The 22,468-nt window shown below is 48.6% G+C and overlaps 9 protein-coding genes across 9 annotated transcripts; 3 read left to right on the forward strand and 6 right to left on the reverse strand.

Annotated features, from left to right (window-relative positions):
* Positions 1 to 3,358: 3,358 nt before the first annotated feature.
* On the forward strand, positions 3,359 to 4,148 carry DEU56DRAFT_825737 (uncharacterized protein). Its single transcript, XM_041354304.1, has 3 exons — positions 3,359 to 3,645; positions 3,699 to 3,904; positions 3,965 to 4,148. The coding sequence occupies exons 1-3, from the start codon at positions 3,549 to 3,551 to the stop codon at positions 4,115 to 4,117; spliced, it is 456 nt and encodes a 151-aa protein (XP_041204456.1). The 5' UTR covers positions 3,359 to 3,548; the 3' UTR covers positions 4,118 to 4,148.
* Positions 4,149 to 4,702: 554 nt separating this feature from the next.
* DEU56DRAFT_916615 (uncharacterized protein) lies at positions 4,703 to 6,345 on the forward strand (the record flags this gene model as incomplete). Its single annotated transcript, XM_041357874.1, has 3 exons — positions 4,703 to 5,360; positions 5,409 to 5,676; positions 5,736 to 6,345. 3 exons carry the CDS (start codon positions 4,703 to 4,705, stop codon positions 6,343 to 6,345), a joined length of 1,536 nt encoding a protein of 511 aa, XP_041204457.1.
* A 568-nt stretch (positions 6,346 to 6,913) lies between these two features.
* On the reverse strand, positions 6,914 to 8,006 carry DEU56DRAFT_916616 (uncharacterized protein; the record flags this gene model as incomplete). The annotated part of the gene is made up of 2 exons (XM_041357875.1): positions 6,914 to 7,033; positions 7,101 to 8,006. The coding sequence occupies 2 exons, from the start codon at positions 8,004 to 8,006 to the stop codon at positions 6,914 to 6,916; spliced, it is 1,026 nt and encodes a 341-aa protein (XP_041204458.1).
* Positions 8,007 to 8,548: 542 nt separating this feature from the next.
* Positions 8,549 to 9,508, reverse strand: DEU56DRAFT_743924 (uncharacterized protein; the record flags this gene model as incomplete). Its single annotated transcript, XM_041349034.1, has 1 exon — positions 8,549 to 9,508. One exon carries the CDS (start codon positions 9,506 to 9,508, stop codon positions 8,549 to 8,551), a length of 960 nt encoding a protein of 319 aa, XP_041204459.1.
* A 752-nt stretch (positions 9,509 to 10,260) lies between these two features.
* On the reverse strand, positions 10,261 to 10,663 carry DEU56DRAFT_916618 (uncharacterized protein; the record flags this gene model as incomplete). The annotated part of the gene is made up of 2 exons (XM_041357876.1): positions 10,261 to 10,486; positions 10,542 to 10,663. The coding sequence occupies 2 exons, from the start codon at positions 10,661 to 10,663 to the stop codon at positions 10,261 to 10,263; spliced, it is 348 nt and encodes a 115-aa protein (XP_041204460.1).
* A 1,823-nt stretch (positions 10,664 to 12,486) lies between these two features.
* Positions 12,487 to 13,827, reverse strand: DEU56DRAFT_743916 (uncharacterized protein; the record flags this gene model as incomplete). Its single annotated transcript, XM_041349033.1, has 7 exons — positions 12,487 to 12,610; positions 12,673 to 12,818; positions 12,873 to 13,001; positions 13,057 to 13,189; positions 13,252 to 13,445; positions 13,496 to 13,604; positions 13,655 to 13,827. The coding sequence occupies 7 exons, from the start codon at positions 13,825 to 13,827 to the stop codon at positions 12,487 to 12,489; spliced, it is 1,008 nt and encodes a 335-aa protein (XP_041204461.1).
* A 525-nt stretch (positions 13,828 to 14,352) lies between these two features.
* On the forward strand, positions 14,353 to 14,934 carry DEU56DRAFT_916620 (uncharacterized protein; the record flags this gene model as incomplete). The annotated part of the gene is made up of 4 exons (XM_041357877.1): positions 14,353 to 14,414; positions 14,467 to 14,520; positions 14,566 to 14,846; positions 14,897 to 14,934. The coding sequence occupies 4 exons, from the start codon at positions 14,353 to 14,355 to the stop codon at positions 14,932 to 14,934; spliced, it is 435 nt and encodes a 144-aa protein (XP_041204462.1).
* A 626-nt stretch (positions 14,935 to 15,560) lies between these two features.
* On the reverse strand, positions 15,561 to 16,830 carry DEU56DRAFT_759365 (uncharacterized protein; the record flags this gene model as incomplete). Its single annotated transcript, XM_041350305.1, has 5 exons — positions 15,561 to 15,718; positions 15,767 to 16,031; positions 16,081 to 16,328; positions 16,387 to 16,648; positions 16,705 to 16,830. 5 exons carry the CDS (start codon positions 16,828 to 16,830, stop codon positions 15,561 to 15,563), a joined length of 1,059 nt encoding a protein of 352 aa, XP_041204463.1.
* A 528-nt stretch (positions 16,831 to 17,358) lies between these two features.
* DEU56DRAFT_759366 (uncharacterized protein) lies at positions 17,359 to 20,506 on the reverse strand (the record flags this gene model as incomplete). The annotated part of the gene is made up of 13 exons (XM_041350306.1): positions 17,359 to 17,488; positions 17,542 to 17,608; positions 17,644 to 17,694; positions 17,750 to 17,917; positions 17,976 to 17,997; positions 18,311 to 18,313; positions 18,423 to 18,480; positions 18,518 to 18,795; positions 19,080 to 19,349; positions 19,778 to 19,932; positions 19,984 to 20,043; positions 20,091 to 20,299; positions 20,349 to 20,506. 13 exons carry the CDS (start codon positions 20,504 to 20,506, stop codon positions 17,359 to 17,361), a joined length of 1,629 nt encoding a protein of 542 aa, XP_041204464.1.
* Positions 20,507 to 22,468: the final 1,962 nt, after the last annotated feature.

Here is a 22,468-nt window from a genome sequence, read left to right on the forward strand (position 1 = left end):
CTTGCCCAAATTCCTTCTCAACGATACTTGACTTGGCACGTCCTTGTGAAAGATAGGACTTTGCCAGCAAGCAGCCCCTGCCTCCATAGTACCGAAATAGTCCTGTGGGTCAGGTTCGAATTGATCTCGATAAGCTTCTCGTGAGCGTTGTCCATCACGCTTATATTGACAAGGGTTGACACAGGGGTTGGCCCTGTAAACCGCTGGAAACAAGCATTTCTGCAAGGCCGACCGTCCTAAGATCCCAGAAAGTCGACGTATTACGCGTACCGGTCCACGATATTCCTCCTTAGTCCACACCCATAAACGCCGACAATGTCTTGCACCACAAGAAGAATGCAAGACACGCTAGTGATAACACCCACTTCCCCAATCAAGAAGCACGAGCGATTACACCCTTTGCTCCAATCATTGAAATGCACGAGGCATCAGTGATTACACCCTCTCCCCCCATCGTTGAAACGCAAGAGGTATCAGCAATGATACCCTCTTCCCCCATTAGCGAGACACAAGAGACATCAGGGATAACGCCCAGCCAGACGGTGCGAGACTATATCGAGTGAGTATGAAGTGCTGTGCGCCTGCCTTGCGGACAACGAATCATCACATGTTCGAACGACGGCTCGCTTCGAAGGGTGGGATATTGGAGAGTCGTTTACATATAGGCGACGACTGGAGAGATCAGGAGGACGGAGTGGGCGTAATCACCATAGTGTTATCTCCCAGAGGCAACATTGTTGCAAGCGGTAGCATTGATGGAACAGTGCGGTTGTGGAACGTCGAGACCGGGAAGGTCATTGCCAAATGGACAAGACACACAAGGAGCGTGTGGTCAGTGAGCTGGAGTCCGACTGGTGAGCGAGTTGTGAGTCAATCAGAGGACGGCACCGCAAGGGTTTGGGATGTCGAGAGCGGTGAAATTTTGTTTGGCCCAATCAAGCACCACAGCTTTGGGTACGCAGTGAGCTCCTCGCCCAACACCAAAAAATCACGGCCGGTAGATACAAGCAGAACCTAATGTAATTCTGGGACACCGACACGGGAAGGCTGCTCTCTACGGTAGAGCACAGTCGACCAGTTTACAGTAGGACCTGGACGTCGGATGGAAGGAAGTGAATCTCAGGCTCCGGATCAAATGTTGGCTCAATTAGGATATTCACTTGAAGAAGTTCGACACGGTCATGAATGCCAGCAGCTGTGACCAGATCGCCATTCTCGAACGCCATCACAACAATTCGCCATCTCCTTGTTTCGCAATGAGTCTTCAATAATAGAGCGCACTAATCTCCCACCCACAGGATGTAGTTGACAACTCGTTTTTGGAGGTACGTGACGTGTTTGTCAACATCTTCGATGCTCGTAAACTTATTCCAGGCCGATGCCTACGCGACAGCTCGAGGATGCCTATGAACCAGGAGGATTTTTTGATGATACGCAAGACGGTATTTCGCCGTCATATCAATCGACCAGCTCTTGTTCTGACCTCCATGTTCTCAGTATTCTACAGCGCGCCATGCCCATTCTCAACCCTCTGCACGTCGTCGCAGAAGTACTCTTGCCTCCTAGGGGCCATGTCCACGTGCGGCCCTTAATCGCCTCTCCTCGCTCTTCCAATGCTCTCCTCCCACTGACCGTGATGCAACACAACTTGAACTTCCTCCCGCCGATCCCCCTCCGTGGAAGTTGCGACCGCTAAGGACAGAAGGGTATCTGTTCGCTACACCTCTGGTGCTCATGTTTTTCGTAGACTTTACATGTTGCCCCACCTTGTAACAAACCCAAGTCACTCATATCGAAGGACAGCAAGAAGTTCAAAGCCAACCTGTGGCATCGCCGTCGTCAAATCCCCCGTTGGTGGATTCTTATCGTACTATTCGCCTCTGCGCGTCCGTTGAATATGACAGTGGCTACCACTAATCAAAAAGGCAGCTGCTTCTGTTTCTAGGGACTATCCTTGCATTGTTCTTTCCTGTCTTCTACCCTCCTAATCCAACAATGAATAAATGCTATGATATTACGAACATGTCTGTTTCATGTTGTCATAAGGCCGCTGCATCGACGTTCAGGGGAACATTCGTGACTCACGACTCACGAGACTGTATAAAGTTGGAGCCTCATGGTGGTGATAAGTAAGTACTTTAACCTCATACAGAGTGCAGGCTTCAAATCGGCCTTCTCTCCATGTGCAACCACCAAAATTGGCGAGTTTTCCGCAACTATATAGAGCGCAAGCTTCAACTTGAAATTGGTGGCCTTCTCTTCGTGACTACCAAAATTGGCAAGTTTTCTTGTTCGAGATAGTACAGAGCGCAGGCTTTACGTCTGGGAGATTCTGATGACCTTCTCTTTATAGACTATCATCGTTGATCATGAACTACCTTGCACTGCCCAAGCTTGCAATTTGACCATCAATATGATGGTATCCGATTATCATGATATGCTAGAGCGTAAGCTTACAACGCGTCTATCATACTCCCCGGCCGAGCAAACAAGTCAGCCATCTCTAGTGATAACATCGGCAATCGAGGACCACGCCGCCGCTGGAGAGAAACCTAATGGTGTTCTTCCTCTCTTGTTGAAGAAATTCAACATCAGTGATTTAAAGCAAGACGCGCTCATTGCTCAAGTGGAATATACTCGGTGATAGGTTATAAGTGCTTTCACTGCGTGTTGTCCAAAAATTCCGACGGCTGAGAGTTGGCGGAGATTCTGGGGGGTCCCCAAAGTTTCAGCCACGTCACCGCCACCAGGTATCAGCCAGCCAATACTGAGTCGTCAACTTAATACTCTAAGTCAACGCTCCGCGCAACGATGGCGGATACTATCGGGCCTCCTCGCCTTGATTTCCGCTTGGTATATACGGCGTCGACTCAACCCTTCAACACGCCTCAACGCATACCCAGTTGCAGACCTACCACATTAGTACGTATAACGTTAACCCATAGCTAGGGTTTATCCGACAAATAAAGCAACTCGAACTTGGTCTTTGTTTGCGCTCTGATGCATGATGCGCTCTGCAGTGAGTTGAATGTATGCGCTAGACCGCAGTGCGGTACAGTCAGTAGTAACACTCGCGGAGTTTGAAACCACCTTCGTTCTTGACTTCCACGACGACTCATCCGCATTTTGGCAGTGTCCGACTCTATCTCCACAGTTTCTGCTTCCTGGTGCTTGGATCTGGCTAAAAGCTATCTATCCTAGACGGCTGCACGTGTCAAGCAGTTTCTCCAGCACATCACCGTGTAACTCGCCTACCGCCAAGTTTTCATTCATCCCTCCTGTCTTCTCGTATGGCCACACTCACCGAATCACACTCTCGCTGTCACTGGCGGAACCTTGAATGCTTCTTCCATGTCATTTTCTGCAACATGTCCGACCCCTAGCTCGTGAAAGATCATGAGCCCAGACCTGGTTGGGATCCCGCACGTACTCTGTGTTTCTTTTGTCTTGGAAGCGGCATGAGTAAGTCCCACATCAGTAGCAACCATTCAGACGTTGGCTTTGCTCGCGATTTATCAGGGCCTTAACTGGATCGCAAGATTCGCGACATGGAGCTTCCGAAATACGCTCAGCGACCTTCCAGAGAAGGCGCCGAACTTGGGGAAGCAATGAAGCATTACATGCCCCATAACTACCGGCACCTTAGTAAGTGACCCTGGCATAGTCCGACATCAAAGTAATTTCTGAGTTCGTTGCAGCCTTGCTATATGTTCATCGATGCTTTTTTGCGGAAGCTGTATCAAACAACCCCACAAACTCCATGAACAGCCCATACGCTCCATCGTTCCTTGCAGGGTACCGCAGTGCCTGCGAGCTGATTAGCGGTCTTCGTAGGCAGTTCGACTTGTTCCCAGCACAGATCGCCCGCTTCTGGGTTCTATGGGCCCACGCGTTTTCCTCATGCGTAACAACATCTTGCCGAAATATCTATCCTGAATATTATGCTGATGGTCTACATACTCAGGTTTTGCTGTCTTCCGTCGTTACGCATGCATCCGGCGCCCACTTAGTTTCCCGTCTGCTCTCGAAGGTCGCGCGATTTCATTGTCCATTACTCGGACGCGTTATATACGAGTCTGTTGTATGTATCTATATAGCTGTGCCTGTATCTAGCTAGCACTGAGCAGTGCACGGCGCGAGTATAATATACCATTGATTTAACCTGGCTAGCTGAATATCGATTGCGGCCGCGCGTGCACGATCGAGGTATATATATATTAATATTATATACATTGATTTAGAGGTATACAAATATTAAACCTCGCGAGGTCGCCCTATCGAGCATAGACCATGGTTTCAGCTGGTGTTGACGAGAGGGCGAAACCTTGACTTCTACATGGAGGGAATGCGGTAAAACCGCCATGTCGACGCCGGTGTCCAACGAAGGCGCTGACATGGCTGACACCTAACCCTAGGGTCAGGTTCTGCCCTCGTTTCAGACGGCTGAAATTTTTGATAACACGCAGTGTTTACCTCATACAGAACGCGTGCTTTACGTCTGGAAGATGATGGTATTCTCCTTCTAGACTACTTATTACAATTGATCATCGATTATGGAACTGCTATTCAATTGCAATTCGACCATCGATATGACAGCATCCGATTATCATGATGGGTGTTAGGTTTAAAACGCGTCTGGTCGACATCCCTGATCTCGCATACCCTCTACCTGAGCGGCAAACAAGTCACTCATCATCTAACCATGGCATCGGCAATCGAGGACCACACTGCTGTAGAGAAATTTAAAGGTCTTCCTCCTATCTTGTCCAAGAAATTCAACATCACTGCTATCGAGCAAGACGTCCTCAAGTGGAATAAGGAGTGGGAGGCGGCGATCGCATCTTCGACTGCAGCAGACGTCCTCAAGGAGATTACTCATTTCCTAGATGATTCTTTCTTTAAGGCCAACGACATAGAGTTCCTCCATGAGAATCTCCGCAGCTTTCAAGATAAAGTAGCTGGAATCCTGCGCAGCTTGTTTGATGAAGGTCACTTTGACACCATCTGGTTGTTGTTAGATGCCACTGAGCAGAGGAGACATATCCTTGAAGGCCTGAAGGGCGCATCTGTGGCTCCTACGTTCTGGGGCCAAGATTGTCGTGCTCTTTGCCCAGAGGTCACAGTTTCGAACTTCCTATCGCAGGGCGGGAAGGGCTTCATCGATTTTCTCACTCTTGTCTTGGAGACCTTCGAGTCGTCCGTCAAACCAGCATTCCTACCAAACTCGTGGTGGGAACAGGCGTCGAACCTGCCAAATCCATGGTGGGGACAGGCCTCGGATGTTTCACCTCGAAAAGAGACATCCCAAAGCACAAAGCTCGTGTTCGACGTCGCGACTACCAATAGGAATTTGTTTATTGGTGAGTTTTTTCATCGGACATCATGCGAGTCTAACAATCAATGATCAGCGCAATTTGTCCTGCGCTCGACGTTCTCAATTGTACATGACATTACCAATCGTAGCGAGGGGATGAAAAAAGTCCTACACGTTATGGAGAATACAGAAGGATATATCGCTCGATCTTTAGCAATGGCCAAAACGACTTTGAGGGATAAACCCCTTATCCGCTGCGACAACTGCACGAAGACGCCAGAAGACATTGGACAAGGTGTTCGCTTCATGGTGTGCAGTGTTTGCAAGACGAAACTCAACTTCGAGGTACATTATTGTTCTCAGTGTGTAGTAGTCCTATAATCCTGTCTTCATATCCCCTCATGATGTTTGCATTCGCTAGATCCTGCCAGAAGCAAGACTGGTCTCTTCACAAACGGGCTTGTGGCAAGAAGAGAGTATCAAAGGGTCTGAGGGGAACCAAGGGAGACTCACTTTGGGCATTCGACGACTCGAATCCCGCCGCCGAGATGATTCGTAACTCCGAAACGAAAAATGGTCGAGGTATGACGAGTCTCAGAGACCTTGGCGTAAACCCCTGCAAGGGCAAACGTTCCCCTGCTGCGGAGCGTCAGGCCGAGATGCTCGAAGCTGACAGAGATGTCGATTACTTCCTCTTCACTCCAAGTGGTGATACAATTCGCTTTGTGATCGATAATCCAGGAGCGAAAATGATCTTCCGGATCAACCGCGGTATGGTCATGATGCAGACTTCTGATACCGGTATTGAAGCTGTGGGGGAGTACATGCTCAAAATCATGAGCGGCTGTCCCGGACTGAGTCGGGACATCATCCTGAAGCAACTCTGTGCGGAACACGGAGCGGACACTACCAAAAAGATCGTGCGGTTGGAGCAGAAGACTCGAGAACGTGGAAAGGGCACGTTTATCGAGAGTTGGTTGAAGGATTCGTCGAGCATCTTTGGGGATTGGGCTTGGCTCGGATTGCTTTGAACATCTCGCAGTGGTTTTCTCTCTCCTTGGGTCATACATAATTTCGTTGATCTGTGTTTACAGTCAGGCTGCGCCGCATGTTTAGTATGTCAAGATTCGGTTTTCATCAACCACTTTCTTCATTGTAAAATTCGAAACGTCTGATTTCCCTTTGTTTTCTTCCTCCTAGGTTTTGTGTTCTGTGTCGATAGTCTTCGAATAAATGTACAGTATCTGTTGATCAAGCTCGGTGATGTTCGTTTACTGTGTGCCACAGTAATCCGCTAATTGTCCAATTCAATCGCCGCCAAGTTTATGTAAACGATTTTTTGGCCAGGATTATCTGCTGCAAGCAACTTTGTGCTGAACACCTCCGAATCTTCGATGTTCAAATCTGTGTCGTAGACTTTATATGTTGCCCCACCACGTAAAAAAGAGCAAAATCCAAGTTGCCCAGCAAGAAGTTCAAAGCCAACCTTCAGCCCGTCACCGCACCACGAAACCGCTGTCGTCGGTGAAATCCCCGCAACATCTATGACTGCAGCAGCAGCCACTATTTGCCAACTTGTATGCCAATACAAAGTTTTCATCACTTTTTTCCCTTCTTCTTCTTCCCGCCAGCCTTCTGCCGCTGCGTTTCTGGGGTAACCGGGGCAAAGGACAAGGTAGCCGGGACGAAGGGCCCAACCAACTCCGTGTCGAGATCAACCTTGAGTTCAAGTGCGATATTGTGAGTTAAGTGCGCTGCTAGCAAAAGAAAAAAACCACGAAGTCACCTTTGCCGTCAAAGCATCAACCATCCTACTAAACAACATAGCGAATTCTGTCATATTAACCAGGATATTTGAACAGCAATGCGAGCAGCCAGCAGCTCGAACGCCCCGGATTGCGTCATCAACCTCTAGAAGGACCGTGTGGCCAGATGGCTTGTCGCGCAAGGACGTCAGACTTTTTTCCATGTAATCACTCCACCATTTCACTGGTCGTTGAAGATTGAGCAAGAATTGACTGCCGGACTCGCAGCTACAGGCGCCGCTGATGATCCATTGGTAGCTTGCGTTTGGCGTATTGTAGTAGTAATGGGTAATCCAGGATAAATCCTTGCCCAAGGATTGGACCGATATGCCACACCTTTGATGATAGGTAAGTAGTGCGAGCAGTTCCTTTGCTGTGATGAGGTTGATTTCTGGAATTCTTGCAGGAATGAGAGATTGACGGAGATTATCTTTTGCAGCGAGCGTAGCTTCGGTGTCTAACTGGGCACGCATTGCAAGCGCAAAGCATTTCAAAGGCTCTTTCTCCGTACGGCTAATAAGCGCTTGGCGAACTTTATGCTCAAGCGATTTCAAAGAATATTTCCTGGCTGCCTCAAGGACAGGTATGATATCTTCAAGTTCATCCAGAGGAGGATCCTCCGCAAGAGTAGACGGGTAACAGAATCTGAGCCAGATATCAAGGACTCTGTGGTTTTCTTCCACGGATATGATAGGCAGATGACCTTCGATCTGGCCTGATCGTGCCGCTTGCTCGATGATCGAGTCAAAGGACGAGGAAGCGAGATTCAGAAAGAGCGTGATCACGCGAAAATCAGCGCCATCAGATGATCGAAGGATGATATCTGCTTTGGTATGCAAAAATGGCGGGGCTACCATGAGATGTTCCTTCGCTTTTATGAATAGCATGGTCAAGCAAGATTTTTTTGTGCAATAGGTTGAACTGAACTTACGTTTGAGCATGCTAGAGAAACCGATAATGAACGATGTCACTTCAGGAAGGGCAAAAAAAGGTGTTCGATGGAGATTTTGCCCAGAGGATACGTTATATATAGGGCCGCAGTACGTTCGTCTATATGATCTACTAGTATTTATCAAGAATCAGGCTCAAGGTTACTGGCTGTAGAAGATCTTCGGAGAAGAAATATTCGCCATTTTCGAGACTAGTCAAGTATACGTATACAACTACGGCATGGTGGTTTGCGTCAGCCCCCTAAGAAACCCCTAAGTAGAAATACCCTTTCCTACTACTCATTCAACTGCTAGATCTGACCGAGTCATGATTATGGACACTAGGACGGTTGGATACTACACTTTGGCTCACGTCGATAGACGTGATCTGCCTGATGATGACATTGAGAAAATTGTTATAGCACAGTATTATACATTGCCTTACGGATGAGGGTAGTCACGATCAGAAGTCCATCTCCAGCTCGATCTGTCAGGAGATCTCAGCATGCGTCCGTGTTGTATAGCGAGGTACATACCGGAGCGACGGCATTTTCGACTTTCAGAGCAAGCAAGTCGCCAAACTCCGCCATCGCTTCTTTCACCCGGCCAGAACAAGTAGAACAGTTTGCACTTCTGACCTGTTGGACTGTCCTATCCGTTGCTGTCCTGACAGTATTGCCAGATGGACTATCCATCAACAACTCATATAACTCCTGCATATACGTTGTCCACCATGTAAGTGGAGGGTTACCCCAAGGAAAGAATCTTTTGTCGGTGCCCTGTCCGCAGCAGTATTGATTGCCGTAGTGGGGTTGATAACCAAACAGCCAGCCGCAAGCATTCTGACTGCCGTAATGATCTGTCATCCATGTCAAGTCCTTCATTAGGGCTTGTGCGGCGATAATGCATTTTTTGTGGTATGTCAGTAGGGCAAGTAAGTCGGATGCGGTGATAAGGTCGATCTCTGCAAACAACGCAGGAATCAAGGGTTGCCGTAAGTTGTGTCTGGCAGCGGTGATGGTTTCATGTTTGAGCCGTGCGTTCCTCGCAATGGCGAAGCTGCGAAGGGGATCTGTTTCGAGAACCTTGGGATTCGTTAGAGCCTGACACACTTTTGTCTCGATCAGGTCTAGTGAATACTTCCTCGCAGCTGCGAGTACAGAGAGGACGTCTATTAGGTTGTCAAGGGAAGGATCCTCTGCCAGCGTCGATGGATAGCAAAATCTGAGAAACGAATCTAGAGTTTTGCTGTCCTCAGACACGGCGATGACTGCTAAACCATCCTTCATCTCTTGATCGGCAGCCCCATCAGGTGCCTGAGGGAGGCCGAACAACGTCTCGAAGAACGGAGAGGCAAGGGAGAGGAAGAGCATGAAAACTCGAAACTCAACGCCATCAGCTGATCGTAAGATGACGTCTGCTTTAGCGTGATCGAATGGGGCTAGAGCACAAGTTTCCATCAGTGATTCGTGATCTAGCTTTGTGGTGTCATTAGCAAGGCAGATCGTAGCTAATGAGTTGAACACACCAGTTGAAACTTGAAAGTTGTGGGATGTGCTTTGAAGATGATGGTAGAGGCTCTGAAAAAGATAAGAGAACCGAACTGACTATGCGCTAGGGCGTCTGTTAGGGCGCAGACCACTGCATTCGGCATTCCTTACGCACACAGTGTCTTCTTTGACCTCATGGCGGTTTTGTACGTTGGTGTTCATGAACCTGGGCAATAGCAAAGCGAGATATGGTACGTGACGGTGATTAAGAAGGAGATACGCAGGAAGATAAGCCATGTCGTGAGATTGAAACCGAGTCAATGTAGACAAGGGGGCGGTTCAGTACTACCCACTCCTGCCGAAGGACGCGATGATGCTGTTTTGCCCTAGCATTGTATATTGCGTTACTCACGGCGACAAAAAAGTTCACCATCGGCTCGACCTATCGAGAAGTGTCAGAATCAGTTCGTGATCTATATCAAGACACACACCGGAGCGACGGCCTTTTCGACTGCGAGAGCAAAAAAAGGTCACTCAACTTCGTCATGTTCACCATCACCTGGCCAGAGCAAAATGAAGGATTGTTTCATCCGCTGCTGTCCTCAGTGTCGCCGGACGAGGTATCCTTCAATAACTCGAATGTCACCTGCATAAATTTTGCCCACCGTGTAACTGGAGTTGCATCCCATGGTCGAAATCTCTGGTCGGTACCCACCCCACTGTTACAGTACTTCCGGGACCCTGCCGTGAGTGTCATAACTCAAGTCGTTCGCTAAAGATTGTACGACGATACTGCAAGTTTTGCGGTATATCAACAGGGCAAGAAAGTCAAATGCGGTGATAAAAGCGACTTCTGCAAAATTTGAGGGTGTTTCTAGCAGCAAGGATGGTTTCAGATTCGAGCAGTGCTTTCCTGGCGGTTGTGAAGAGGCTCTCTCTCTCTCGAACCTTCGAAGCCAGGAGAGCCTGACACGCTTTTTTCTCGATCAGGTCTAGAACATACTTGCTCGCAAATGCGAGCACAGGTAGGGCATCCGTCAGATTGCCGAGGGGAGGGTCCTCTGCGAGTGTTGATGGATGGCAAAACCTGAGAAATGAATCGAGGTTTTTGCTGTCCTCGGACATGGGGGTGACTACTACGCCATCCTTCTGTTCCTGGTCGGAATAAGGCCCTGAGGAAGGGAGAACAATGACTCGAAGAATGGAGAGGCAAGGGAAAGAAAGAGCACTAAAGCTCAAATCTCAACACTATCAGCTGAAAGATGATGTCTGATTTAGCGTGATCGAATCATTGGGGCTGATGCACATTTTGCCTTTGACGACCCGTAAACTGGTTCCGCAGTGTCGTAACTAGCGAATTGAATTCACTGGTTTGAATTTGTGGGATGGATGCGTCGTGCCAGGATTGAATAGGAGTACCCAGAAGACATATCGCGTGTAACACTGAACAGTTAGAACTTAGGAGACTGGAAAAACAAAGAACATAGAACTGGGGCGAAAAACGCGTTAACGCGTCAGTAACAGTCACGTTAACCGTGACCGTGACACTTTCTGCCCTTCAACCTGCACCAGCATCAGGTAACCGACCCGAAAAAGATAAATTCTTAGAAAGCTTTATCTAGCGTAAAATTTATATAAAAACTATCAGAATTATACCCCACATGATAAACCTTTGAATACCCGGACTTACTTAGACGGAATCCACCAAATGCGTAATTGTGACAGTCTGGTTGCAATTTATCACCGAGATACCATATAAGGCAACACCCACCACGGTCGCCTACTTGAAGATCACTTGCAATACGCTATGATTCTGCCCCGCGCTGGTTGTGACATGCAACCGTCGGCTGTTTTTGCTTCCTTCGAAATCACTGAACCAATGTCAGCCTTAGGTAAATATATATATGGCCGGACTGCGTTGGACCAACGCTGCCTACAGTCCAAGGGTGCCAAGCGCCCACAGTGGTATGCAGGCAGAGCTTTCCATTTCACCATCGACAACCACTCCCTCAATGCTGACAATAGGTATGCAGTTGTGATGCTAGCCTATTAAGTTCGGTTTTGCCACATACACGATTCAGGCGACATGCGACAGTTCACTGTCATCTTACCCAACCTCGGTGAGATTTATAGCCGTATGCACAATTAGTTCGACATTTAATGCTCCCCAATCACTGAATAAACGCTGTCCTTAGGTAAATATTTATATGGCCGGACTGCACTGATCTACACTGCCTACAGCCCAAGGGCGCCAAGTGCCCGCAGCACAGTACCAAGTTGTGCCTGTGTGCTCGGGTGATGCAATCAGAGCTTTCCATTGCGCCATCGACAACCCCCCCCCCCAGTGCTGACATTAGGCACGTAGTTGTGACGCTAGCTTGCGATGCTCGAGCCTGCTAAGCGCACAATTCAGGCTATGAGCGGCAGCGGATTAACATTCGGCCCAACCTCGATGAGCTGTGATAACAAAACGCAAGGATAGTTTGTCGTTTTATGCGCTGCGTCTTCTGTCTAGATGTTGGAGTCTTTCAAGGCTAGGCTTTTTTGGGCGGGGGTTGCTTTAGTCTCACCGTGCAGAGGCATGACGGCGCGGTGCACTGCATCAGCTGATTGGTAAGGTATGCCCATCACATGCAAGCTGAGCCAGCCAAAAAATACTCCGCAAATTCTCCCTGAACGACGTAGTGAAATAGAATATTCGAACGCCCTACAATACTTGCTTGTTATTTTCGTTCGCAAGCATGACGTTGGTCCAAGATCTCACGATATCATATCGCATGACATGGCAATTGCAGAGAGGGTGGACGGGTGCGGCACACTCAACAACCAGCTACCACATTTTTGTTCCGCGTTCGCCTCAGCTTTAAAAAATTTGAGCTAGCGTGTTACAAAAGCCAAAGCAATTAAAGGTGTCATTATATTATATATGGATAGACATATCAAAATAGCTATGATAAGACGACATCGGAATTTGTAGCTTGTTTGAGGGCAAAGCGTCGTTGTCGGATCTTGGATAAGGCGCTGTTAGCACTGATAGGTCTCTTGGAAGCAGAGGAGGCGGGAAAAACTTGGCTGCATAAGTGGCAATGTTGATAATCAGCCTTAGCAACATGGTGAAGGATTATTAAACATACCGGTTCCACCAAATCAGAAGCTCATCAACCTCCTTACATTCCTCCGGGTCTTCCAAGAGGTCGAGGAGGCTATGGTAAAACGTTTCTGAGTCTGTGGTTGTATCGGTCCGCGAGAACACCGAGGACGAGCTTAGAGCGAACCGCACCTTCAGCCTGACATCAAAACTATCCTGCTACAGAAGTGTGGTTGCTCGACGAACCTGAGTTGCGATATAAGCCAGGGAAGCGATGGTGACCGAATTCATGCCATGGAGGCGAGCGTTCCCGGACCGCGTGGCTTTCGGCTCTCTGTCAACCGAACTCGGGGACGTGAAAACATGTTTGTAGGCCTGGTGGATTACCATGAAGTGAACGAATTATGCGAAAACACGAGTGCGCACTCACATATATTAGCAAGCGGCTCCTTAGAAGACCGCACCACGGGTCTTCGGGGTCATAAACATGGTTAGCATACAAAAAAATCGGCCATTGGTCCCCGCAGACCAGCATTTCGCCACTTCGGAGGTTCTCTTTCATCCTGTTACAAAAAGAGGTAACAAATATTCAGGACTGCACAGATACCAGAAAACTAAAACATACCGAGGGTCAGTCCAGTCTAACCCAGCAGGACAGAGGAGAGATCCGGTGAGTTCGTGGTTGAAACCGCGGTCGATCTTGGAGTTTCTGTGTAACGGAGGCTGTATTGCTTCTCCCCTGGGGGAGATCCAATCAAGCACCGCAGACTTCAACGTCTTTGTGTCGTCGCCTCTGGCGCCTGCGGCTCCTTTGCCAATCTGTAGATCAATCGTAAGCATTAACTCTCGCCGAGCAGAAATGGATGCACCAGCTCTCCAACATGAAGGATTTCCTCCTCAGAACCATCTTTTAGCCGCTCAAGGAGGCCGGGATAAGAGTCTAGAAGTTGCTCAAAGACGCGATGTTCCCGCCGCTCTCTGTGAAGCACGTCAGCTGAATAGCGAATGCAGGGATTAGTGTCACTTACTCAGCAGAGATATCCTCCAACGGGGTATCTTCCAGTTGTTCTAGTCTCAAGATACCGTTGGTGAGCAAGGAAGGGTAATTGCAGAGCGCGAAGACCGTTCGACCAAAGTGGCGTCCGTGGGAGACAAGCGGATCGGATGAGGAGCTGGGAGACGGGGTGAGACTATGGAACATGTGGTCAGGGAAGGCTTACGCTTTTTTTCGAGGCCCCATTTGGAGGGCTGAGGAGCCGCGTTTGCTCGGAACGCTGGAGGTGGCATCTTCGGCAGCCATGAAAGCCGGGGTGGAAGGAATGGGTTGGGGAGTAAGGATAAGTTAGACTCCGCAGATACTGCAAGCAGCTTTTATCCCTGGCGCTGCGCTACGTAATATCCCACGGAAACTGGCCAACGCAGGGGCCATGATGAATGGCGCCAAAGGGATGGCCATAGGGAATGGCGGCTAATCGGTACCACGGTGAATGACGGCAACAAGTGGCCATGGAATGCAGCCAAAACAGCGCCCACCATAAATGGCGGTTAAACGGTTGGCCAGGGCATATCTGGCTCGCCCATTGGCGCGTACAGAATATATCAACTTTGTACCCTTGAAATTTGATGGCTAGAAGAATGACGCCGCATCAGTATATAACTCCCTTAGCCTTGCTTCCCGTGACCTTAAATCTTCTCGTCGATACAGAAATCGTCCGTCCAACTCAACATGCCACAATCCCGGGGTCAGAACTTCAAAGTGCAGGGACGTAGTATCAACTTAACCCTGAGGTAAGCCTGATGCACCCACCTGGCGGAGGGAAATGCTGATACCTTTATCTAGAATCGAGTTAGTGGGCAACGTCGACGAAAGCGGCGAAGAACTCGCCAGTGTTAGGTCAGTCAACGTCGTCAACCACTCTCGTAGCTCATCGTAGACTAGCGAGGCAAATGTTGATGGTATCGGCCCCCCTACGCTGAACGAGGAGGCCCCACAAGTGAACGACGATGAAAAACACGAGGAAGACTCCATCACCAATCTCAAAAGGCGACTGCAGCTGGCGGAGATGGAGTGCTCCAGGCTGGAAAGTCTGCACCAAAAGTACAGACTGCGCTGGTTGGAGGAAAATCATCGGGCGAGGGTGTTGAAAAAATACGCACCAGACGAAATCAGCACTTGTTCACCCCATCAGATCGTATGGAACGCTCCTTCTCCCGCTCCAAGTATGTCGGATTGGCGCATGCTCTTGAAATAAACTGACTGTTCCGCTTAGCAGAGTACGAGACCGAAGTTGACTCGGATCAAGAATAAACGTTGAACGCAGAGGGCGTATGGTAGCAAGTACTATGTTTGTCCTGCAACGTTGTGGTGGTATCGAGGACGTATTGAACCATAGTGATTCAACTCGGTGATCGGCGGCGAGATCCGGATTCCGTAACTAACTGACTATACAGTTAAAGCTGTAAGTAGCCGAATTCACAAACGTCAAGTTGCATGTGTAACTGACGCACCCCCGAATTCTCAATATTGTTGTAAAATCTCCCGCGTAGCAAAAGCTGTGGGGATGGTTGACCGTAAGCATCTCCTACAAAATGACATGATGAAAGGTTTCGTACGGCTTGCAAGTTGCGGCTAACTAATACTTCAATCAGCTCGTTTACTACTCGAGCAGAACCAGGCTGTGGTGATTTTTCTTCACGCTTCACTCTCAATATGGTGCCAAGGCAATTTCCGTCACCAGAAGTACAAAAAACACACTATTTGATAGTGTTTTACATTGGCGATACGACAGCTAGCAATGGTAGATATGAACGCAAGAAAGCTCATCACGGATTGAGCCCTCCTAAAGGAGGGTCAAAATTAAATAATTCAAACAAGACTGATCCCAACCGAGTGCAGTGCACTAACGGTATGAGCATATTTCGTCGTCGCCGTCGTCATCCGTGCCAGTCGTCGTCTGTGTCATCGTCGTCACAGTCGTCTGTGCCATCATCGTCACAGTCGTCTATGACATCATCGATGTCCTCGGCATAGCAGTTCTGTGCCTCTGGGGGCGGAGGCTGTGGGATAGTTTGACCCCAGGATGTCTGTGAACCTGCAACGACATCAGCTGTGGGGGAGAACCCAGTTGGTCTGTGCTCACTGCGGTCAGAAGTGTCAGATTCATAGGTGTTTTGAATGGCTAGTGTATAGAGCTGAATTTCAGCTTTGGCGCGGCGCATCTTGGCCTGCAGAATGAGTAGATCTAGCCCAAGATTGCGTAAGTAGGCGTTGCTACGCCTAGTAGCAACGGACTTCTTCATCAGCTCCGCCTGCATGCGCAGTTCCATTCGAAATGCATCGTAAAAGGCTTCTTGTATTTCGGCGGTGACCCATGTGCTCAGCAGGGGCAACGAGGGGCTGATGCGCTGTAGAGAGATGGTTGGGCACGGCCAAACAGAAAAATGCAGTACTGACCATCAGAATGACGGATGCTGACCTTGCCCTATGGGAAGCGGGGAATAGACAGGATTTACCAAAAAGTCCTGCGGCCATGATGGAATTTGTACCATTCCTTTTTGACCAAGCTTCACATGTGTCTCGCGTAGCAATCGAGCAAGCCAAAGGTGCACAGGGTAAAGGTACACATGGTAAACGTGCAGCCGCATGCCTCGAGGTTGCTGAGGGAATTCTGATCTCATGCTTGGCTGGCGCTCTGATATGTGCTATTGAATGGGGAAGGTAAGGACCACGTCTCTGCATCTCAAAGTTTAAGAAACTTACGCATCCGGAGTTGCTCCAACATTCCGATAGCCTGCGAGTATAAAGACACCTCCATATTGCACCGTTTCTTCCTCTCTTCCATGAGAAATCGCTCCACGGCCGCGTGCCTTCCACCGTCACCACTATGACAGATGGTCTGGTGCCTGCCCAAGGTTTCCTCTTGCTTCGCCTCTATACTGCGCTCCCCGACTAGGTGCCAAAGATCATCGGGATAAACTCGATCTTTGAGCAAGTATGATAGAATATATAATTCAGTCTGGAGCTATATGAAAATAAAGGAAATCAGGATATACAAAAGATGTACAATTATCTACTAACCTTCTGATTTGCTGTGAGTCCTATGTAGGCATCCATGAATTTATAGCCTAATATGTTGGACAGTTGAGAAATACTTGTACGATCACTTGAATAATCGAATAGTTCCGGTGAAATACAGGTCGTCATGGTTGGTAGTGCACAAGTGGGTGTTCACTATTTGCGGTGACTATAAATCATCGAAGTCGAACACTACTGTTACAAATACACCTCAGCGGCGCTCACTATCAAATTCTGGCCATCAAAACGATGGTGGCCATCATAATTATCTGGCCATCTAAAATTATCTGGCCGCAAGCCTTCAAAAATATGTTTGCAGCCAGCTGCAGCCTCAAGTCACTGGCTATATACATGTTTGGATTTTAAAACACAGGATTTTCCAAGTCATGTGGCACGCGTATACTAAGCAACTCAAAATTAGCCAAAGAATCATTTCTTGCCGCGCATGTTTCGAAACGGACCGTCATTTCTCGCTATGACCCCTTTAATAATTTCTCTTGACTGTGGTTCAAGATCCAACTCACACAGGAACTCCTAATCTGGCCAAGGTCTGAATTTCTGATGGGCTGCATCAGCACTGTGGTACGAAAATTCGAATTTTACTTTGATTCAGCTTACTGCACAGTGTGAATTTGGAGTTCACATTAGCCTATAGCCCTAGGCCCGGCCCTGAGTTTGAATTTCGAATTCGTTCGCTGCTAGGGGACTCCTACTTTGGATTCGGAATACGCCGTGAGCCATGTCTCCAATGGCTACATTAAATAAGGACTTGAAAACCGTCGGTATTCTGAGGGAACATTAGCTTCACAAGTCTCGATCATATGCTGGGAGTATCCAGACCTTGCCCCTTCGTCATATGTGATATAGAAAGAAGCCGATAATTGAACTTCGGAGACATTCATCAAGGCTGCAAACATACATTGTGAAGATTGACTTACGTACATAGATTTTTTCCCCTTTTTGTTAGTTGGCAATAGTACAGGTTGGCAACAACTGCGTCAATTACAATTAGGTGCCTATGAATTATGTCCTTGTATTTAAGGCTCACCCAAAGTGGTGCCTATGCCGAAAGATACATTGAGCAACATTCCGAAGTGGAAAGGCTTATCAGGGTTATGACGGAGTTGTCTCGGAATAGGAGGACATCGGAGATCTTTCCAAAACATCTGATCCGTCTGTGCTGTGGAAAGCGATGGTGGAGTAGGTTTAATCGTTGCTGAGCAAATATTCGTTTTAGCGGGAGAGGTCATGATTTCACAGTAACGGGAACGTACCAGCATCTGTAAGGACCAACCGCTGTTATATATAACGAGACCAAAGCAGAATCTTCAACACCGTTGATGTTGATCCCTCTTGCTAGTCTCGGCTGCCTATAACACGTGGAGTGTTACGTACTGATGAATCGATCCATTGATCATGCGCCCTACCAATGCTCGAGAGTATGACGAGGAGGCTCAACACATTCGAGACTTGTGTCGAGAACGCTCGGCTTCGTGCCGCTGCATTAAATAAATTAATCGAGGCCAGCTTGAATCTGCTAGGATCGAAAACGTGTCAGATAACCAGGGACATAATCAATAGCAGCCAATGCAGACGGTGATTAACGCACTTCCTATGATGTATTAAGATAGTTTGACCCGAAAGAACTGCGATAGTAAAAAGCATAAGCGCCATGTTCGAACAAAGAAATCCCGTTGGCCTTTCACAAGCGTAGAACTTACCTTAGAAACTTCGGATAGCTTCATATGTACCAGTGCGCAACTACGACCGATTGTGGTCCTACCAAAGATGAGCATCGTGTGATCATGAGGCGCACTGATAAGTCACAAATGGATTGAAGGGATGAAACCGCATAGCAAGAGAAAGCGAAGGGGCAGCGAACAAACAGTCGAGGGTTTGTAGGAGATCCGCTGATCCAGATGAAGATGTGGAACCCTTGCTTTGATGCTTGTTGTTTGACTCATCGGCCAAGTTACCGTAACAGATGCAAAATAATCCTGTGGTACTGACGTTAAACGTGTTGTGACCATCTTCTCTAGTTCCAACGATATCAATCACAAAATCCGCGTCTCCATCCTCGATGGTTGGTGCGCCCTAGGACTTCAGCAGCTGCTGCGAGGGATTCTGGGTGTCTTTCTATGTGGGGGGTAGCAAGGAATACACATAGTATTTGTCACCAGGCAGTATCGAGTATCGTGTGAATCCATTGGTCACGTGATTATCGGAAGCAAAATTTTGACATTGTTACATTGTGGGCCGCACTGCGGTGTGCGCAGATAACAGATTTCTGAAGCTTAAGGTTTGACGTCTGACTCTCAGCTTGATATCCTGCATCTTGGCCTCATGTGATCCCGCGCAATCCTCAACAGACGACCGACCTTCCACGTGTCATTCTCTCGAATAAGGACAAAGTGCTCGAAATGAAAGTAATTCAAAGGATGGAGATATGCGCCGCTCTTCGAGTATTTCACAGAACAGGTATGTGAACTGCCTCGTGTAAGTTTCTGACCGCCCTTCTGTATGAAGATCGTGCATTCCGCGCCTTTGTGGATACCTAAGTCACAGTGACCAGCAGTGACGAGGAGGACGAGGAGGATGGAGTGATAGCTAATGATGGTGAGGAGCTTGACGACGATGTTCTTGATGTTCTTGTGAGGTCACCGGGGCACTTTGAGAAGTTTGATCGACTTTCACTCATGTAGCACTGAATTTGCTGAGTATATGCTACTCCAATACATTTTTTAATTGCCTAGCAGGAAGTCTGACAAGTACACTACAGATCTAGAGGGTGATGTCTACCAGACTGTCGACAATAAATATAAGTCTGACGAACTTGTATCGCGCTGGCGCACCAATATCAGAGGTGTATTACGTATCAGTGACGTGGTGTCTGAGTCGAGACTCAGAGTACTCACGCTCAAGCGTGAATATCATGATGTATGTTAATATTATATGTATGTTATTAACTATTATATCGCTAAACGCGACACTTGGGCAAGGCACTAACTTTCTATCGATAACAGCGGTCCTTCTGCACTCCTCTTGAACAGGTATGACGGTTCATTGCCCTCCTTACTCTGACTCGCATGCATTTTTTGCAGCGCTTAAACAGAACACGGAACTCCCTCGCCGGAATCCCATCGCCATCGGCAGAGCCAAGCCTGCTCAACAATTCTGCTTGCTCTCTGTGGTCCCACTCGAGTCCGATAGGCAAGATTCGTTGTTCTGGATCTAAGTCATCCGTCAATGAAGTTGTGGTGCTACAGCAAAGCAAGCTCATACCTCTTTGCGGGTATTGGAAGGTGCCCAAAGACGATAATTGGAAATACACGTCGATTCTCACTGTGCGATGGTGAGTTTGGTGCTTCTTAGGCATGGATAATACTGACCACGGTATCCGCATATATCTGATGCACATCTTGCAATCCAATCAGTCTTCCCGGCAATCTCATTCCGCCAAGAGTACACTGCCGCCTCCATGTACGCCCCTCTTCCACCGCCATCAGCGCATAGACAACACGGGTATTTAAAATCGTGTCCGTTGCGGTACTTCTCTAGATGGGACGGCGGAATCCTCTCTCCATCACTATCGGCAGGCCTGCATTGTTTCAGTCATGCCTAGCATTCACACAGAATTGAAATCTCACCAATACCATTCAATCATGGACTTCGAGGCGCTGTCATAATGCAGGAGGGCGTAACGGCAGGTCATAGCCTCCGCGATCAATTTCGCTAACCTCCGAGAGTTTTCACGATAGTCAGGTGGGGCAGTAATGGTAGAGGAGGGTGATGATGGAGGTTCCATTGGGTAGTCCGGTGCAGCAAGGTGGTGTTTTCTCCTCTGTTCATATACTATCAGGCCGCCACTAACCATACCATGACCCACCCAGCCCTTCTTGGCGCCATCAAGTGCACCAGCTCCCCACCTTTAGCCTACGGCCAGAGCCAGGCCTGTGGGAATTTCGGGCTATGATGGCGATTCGGTAATCGTGTTGGCCGTCACCAGCGCTAAAGTTTGTTGATGACATACTCCTGAAATCCTAAATCCTTTCATCCTGCCTCAACCGCACCCTGGTCCTTTTCAGCTCCTCATGAACCTCGCAGATCCATCCACGAATCCAAGTCCTTTCAGGTGCACCTGCCTACGTCATTTTACGCAGGAGAGCGCTTATACCAAGCATCAACGCTCGTGCGCGCAAGGCAAGAAGCGACTGTTTTCCGCCTTATCCAAGGCAAAAGACCTTTTAGGCAACACAAAACGGTCCCGGGTGGACGGTAGTGGCAGACCGTATGCCCGCCCTAGCATGGTGTCTTGGAATGAGGGATCCATTACCCATTCCAACATTGGTTCAATTTCATCGGCAGTCCCGAAGGAGCTTTCACATGCAGGTTCTTCGTCGCAAGAGAATGCACCCGCCACAGTATCCAATACCAATTTCGGCGCCGCACCTATGGAGACAGACGAAGACCAGGGTCTATCACTGGCGCAGCGGAGGAGCCGGCGTGTCGATGTTCCCATGCCGCTACGCTACAGGCAGTATGAGGACGTGCTCCCGCAACCTCCACCGACCGTCCCCTCCGGCTACCCTGCGGATCCCAACCCACCAGCGACTCCCACTGACACATCCATTCGGTGCTCGTACATCGTTTCGAGCCCCTCCCTTCCGTACAGCTAAGAATGTCTTCGGACTAGTACGGCAGTTTTTCTCATCCAACCCCCCTTCTCACGACCCAGAAGAAGTCGTGACACTTCAAGATATAAGCTCTGTCGCTCCAGCGAAGCCAGACTCCTCCACTGCACCCTACGACCTCGCATTTCACCCATACCCGAACCGGTCCTCAGTTCGAGCTCGGTAACTGGTACTGGAACGGCACCGCGCAGAAATCCCATCAGGACTTTAAACAGCTGATCGATATCGTCGGGTGCTCAGATTATGATCCTGACGATGTGCGGAGTACGCCATGGGACAGGATTAACTCGAAATTAGGTTCGAGTACTCACGACGAGTGGGGCGATGAATGGGAGGATGAGGATGCGGGTTGGCACAAAACACAAGTGACCATCCAAGTGCCCTTTTCTCGAACTACAGCCCACCCGGATGCTCGACCTTACCCGGCAGCAGATCTTTACCATAGATCTATCGTCTCTATCATTCGAGAAAAGCTCTCGAATTCTCATGATGATGAATATTTCCACTATGAGCCCTATAAATTACGATGGAGCGCTCCCCATCTTCCCCGTGAAGTGGATATTCAAGGTGAATTGTACACTTCGCCGGCCTTTATGGACGCGCACCGTGAGCTTCAGGAGTCCCCCGGAGAGGTAGGATGCGACTTACCCCGCGTGGTTGTCGCGCTCATGTTTTGGTCGGATGCCACGCACCTGACGTCATTCGGTAACACGAGGCTATGGCCGGTGTACATGTACTTCGGGAATGAATCGAAATACCGCCGTTGCAAACCGTCCTGCAATCTGAGTAACCATGTCGCCTACTTTCAAAAGGTACAGCGACTCTTATGAATTCTCTTCATTATGCTCATTAATGCCTTTGCAGCTTCCTGACTCAGTTCAAGGATTTCACAGGGACCTACACCAATGGCAAGGGGGTTGGACGCGATTGCATGACACATTGTCATCGTGAATTATTTCAAGCCCAGTGGAAGGTCATGCTCGACGATGAGTTACTAGAGGCTTACAAGCATGGGATTGTAATACTATGCTGTGATGGTATCAAACGCCGGTTTTACCCGCGTATATTTACCTACT

The sequence above is a fragment of the Suillus clintonianus genome (genome assembly GCF_016758775.1).
Source record: "Suillus clintonianus strain FC179 chromosome Unknown DEU56scaffold_89, whole genome shotgun sequence".
NCBI lineage: Eukaryota > Fungi > Basidiomycota > Agaricomycetes > Boletales > Suillaceae > Suillus > Suillus clintonianus.